General features: G+C 61.2%; 1 protein-coding gene across 1 annotated transcript; it reads left to right on the forward strand.

The window, feature by feature from the left end:
• Nucleotides 1-729: 729 nt before the first annotated feature.
• Nucleotides 730-2,361, forward strand: Tco025E_08880 (surface protease GP63; the record flags this gene model as incomplete). Its single annotated transcript, XM_029375715.1, has 1 exon — nucleotides 730-2,361. A coding segment is annotated over one exon (1,632 nt), but the record flags the coding sequence as incomplete, so codon positions are not given.
• Between the last annotated feature and the right edge of the window lie 2 nt (nucleotides 2,362-2,363).

The raw sequence follows: 2,363 nt of genomic DNA on the forward strand, positions 1-2,363 counted from the left end.
GAAACCCGTGCCCTGTGCATCGTGTACTTTGGGCATGGAGGTGCCTGCATTAGCTCCCTTCAGTGGGTGGACGCGCCACACGGATGTTGTCCTGTTCTTCGGTCCTGCGTTGGTGCCAACTGCCAACGTTTGCCCCGAGTGGATGAACCGTGTAGTTTTTGGGTGTTGTTTTTATTTTCCTTTTTTTGGGGTCCTGTTCTTGTCTGTTGTTAGAGGGGACTTGGCAGCGGCGCGGCAGAAGGGGGGTCCTGTGCGGGGGAAAACGTGGATGGGGGAAGCACCTGAATCGTCCCCGTCTCTGTGCTTTTTCGTGTGTGTCTTGCTTCGGGGGTGTGAGCGCAATGACGAGGGGATTTGTCCACTGTGTGTGTCCGCTGCGGCCCCGCATTCGGGAAAAGGGTGACGTGCACATCTACGTGCGTGTGTGTGTGTGGGAAGGACCATTTCCGTGACGGGGGTAACTTCGCTTCGGCTTCAATCGGGCGGGTTCCGTCGGTTATTGCTGCTTGCCGAGCCCTGCGTGCGTGTCTGGGCGAGAGCGGTGCGCAGAGGCTGCGGTGCGGTGGCCGTCGCGTTGGCTTGCGGCCTCGCTCCCGCACTCCCCCTCCCGCGGTCTCTCCGGCTGCCTCCTCCACCTTCTTTCCCGCCTCTTCCTCCCGCCTCTTGCAGACAAGGCATTTGCGACTGCCGCCATCCACGACAGACCAACACAGACACTTCTCTCACGCCATGCGCCGTCCGCTCCGCGCCGCACTGCCGCTGCTGCTGCTGCTCCTCGCAACGACGTGTTGCGCCGTTGGGTGCCTCGCCGCCGCTCACCGCCGTGCGTTCGACGAGGCGGCGTTGAAGAGCGGCCCGCTGCCGACCGCGATGGTGCGTGAGGTGCCGCGCAAGGGAGAGGGCGCGGCGCAGGCGTACACCGTCGCCGCAGCGGGCGAGGGCAAGGAGTGGGAGCCCATCCGCATCGTGGTGTCGATGGAGGACCTGAGCGACGCAAGTAAGTACTGCACCAAAGCAGACGAAAAGAAACCCGACTTCAGGGGAAAAGAGTCAGAGTGCAAGAAGGAGGAAGTTCTGACCGCGGATTGGAACAAAACCCTGGTGAACGAGGTCATCCCCGTGGCTCTCAAGCTGCACGCGGAGCGTCTGCTCGTTCAACGCCTGAAGGCTCCGCTGAAGGTGCCCAAGTTCACAGAGGAGCATGGGCTTTGCCAGCACTTCAAGGTCCCCGAGGGGCACCAAGGTGCGGGGGTTGAGAATGCGGACATGGTGCTCTACGTGGCAGCCAGATCTACTTACGGGGCGTGGGGTCTCCCGTGTGCGTTTGGTACGGATGGTCGTCCAATTGCCGGTGCGCTGCATCTGCTGCCTTCTAAACAGTTGTCTGCCATGCACTCTGCCCGCGTCGCTGCGCATGCAATCGCCTATGCCCTTGGCTTCGACGCGAAGCAGATGAAGAAGCACAGCATGCTGACGACAGTCTCTGACTTGCGCGGCGGCAGCTCTCCAGTGACGGTGGTGAAATCTGCCGTTACGCTGAACAAAACGAAGGCACACTACGGCTGCGACAAGCTGCAGGGCATGGAGCTGCAGGACTGCGACGGTGCGAAGGACTGCCACTTGTCGTTGCGCAACGCGAAGGACGAGCTGATGAGCGAGCTTGGTGGGCACACCGCCGGCTACTACACGGCGCTGACGATGGCAATGTTTGAGGACCTCGGCTACTACAAGGCCGTGTGGGGGATGGAGGAGCCGATGGCGTGGGGCAGAGGCGTGGGCTGTGACTTCCTCGAGAAGCCGTGCTCGGACAAAAGCCCCACCGAGCACCCCGGCATGTTCTGCGACAAAAAGACCGAAAAATCGCTTCGCTGCACTTCCAACCGCCAGGCCATCGGGCAATGTGAGTTCAATGTCGCTGAAGTCGGCGGCAACCCAAAGGAGACCTGCTATGCTTTTTTCCCACCTAGTGAGCAACTATCAAAGTTATTGTGCACTGTGGAAGGAACGAGCCCGCAGCCCGGGTCCCTCCATGGGGGTGGCTCGTGGTGCCTCGATGCGGAGAAACTGGAGGCCAAGAGCAAGACGAGTGACGAGGACTACACCGAAGTGCACGCGGTGTGTGCGGGGGTGCAGTGCGAGGCGGGCAAGGTGAAGGTGAAGTACATCGGCAGCGAAGCGTGGCAGGAGTGCCCCGAGGGGAAGTTTGTCACGCCGAAGTCGGCGTACTTCAAGGACGGCGGCAAGATCAAGTGCCCGAAGTACGAGGAGGTGTGCACCATCGCCGCCAACGGCAGCAGCCTCGTCAAACCCAGCCCCGCTGACAAGGACGTCAAAAAAGCCGACACGGACAGCAAAAAGAGGAC

This window comes from Trypanosoma conorhini (genome assembly GCF_003719485.1).
Source record: "Trypanosoma conorhini strain 025E chromosome Unknown Tco_14.4_contig_00902, whole genome shotgun sequence".
Classification (NCBI taxonomy): Eukaryota; Euglenozoa; class Kinetoplastea; order Trypanosomatida; family Trypanosomatidae; genus Trypanosoma; species Trypanosoma conorhini.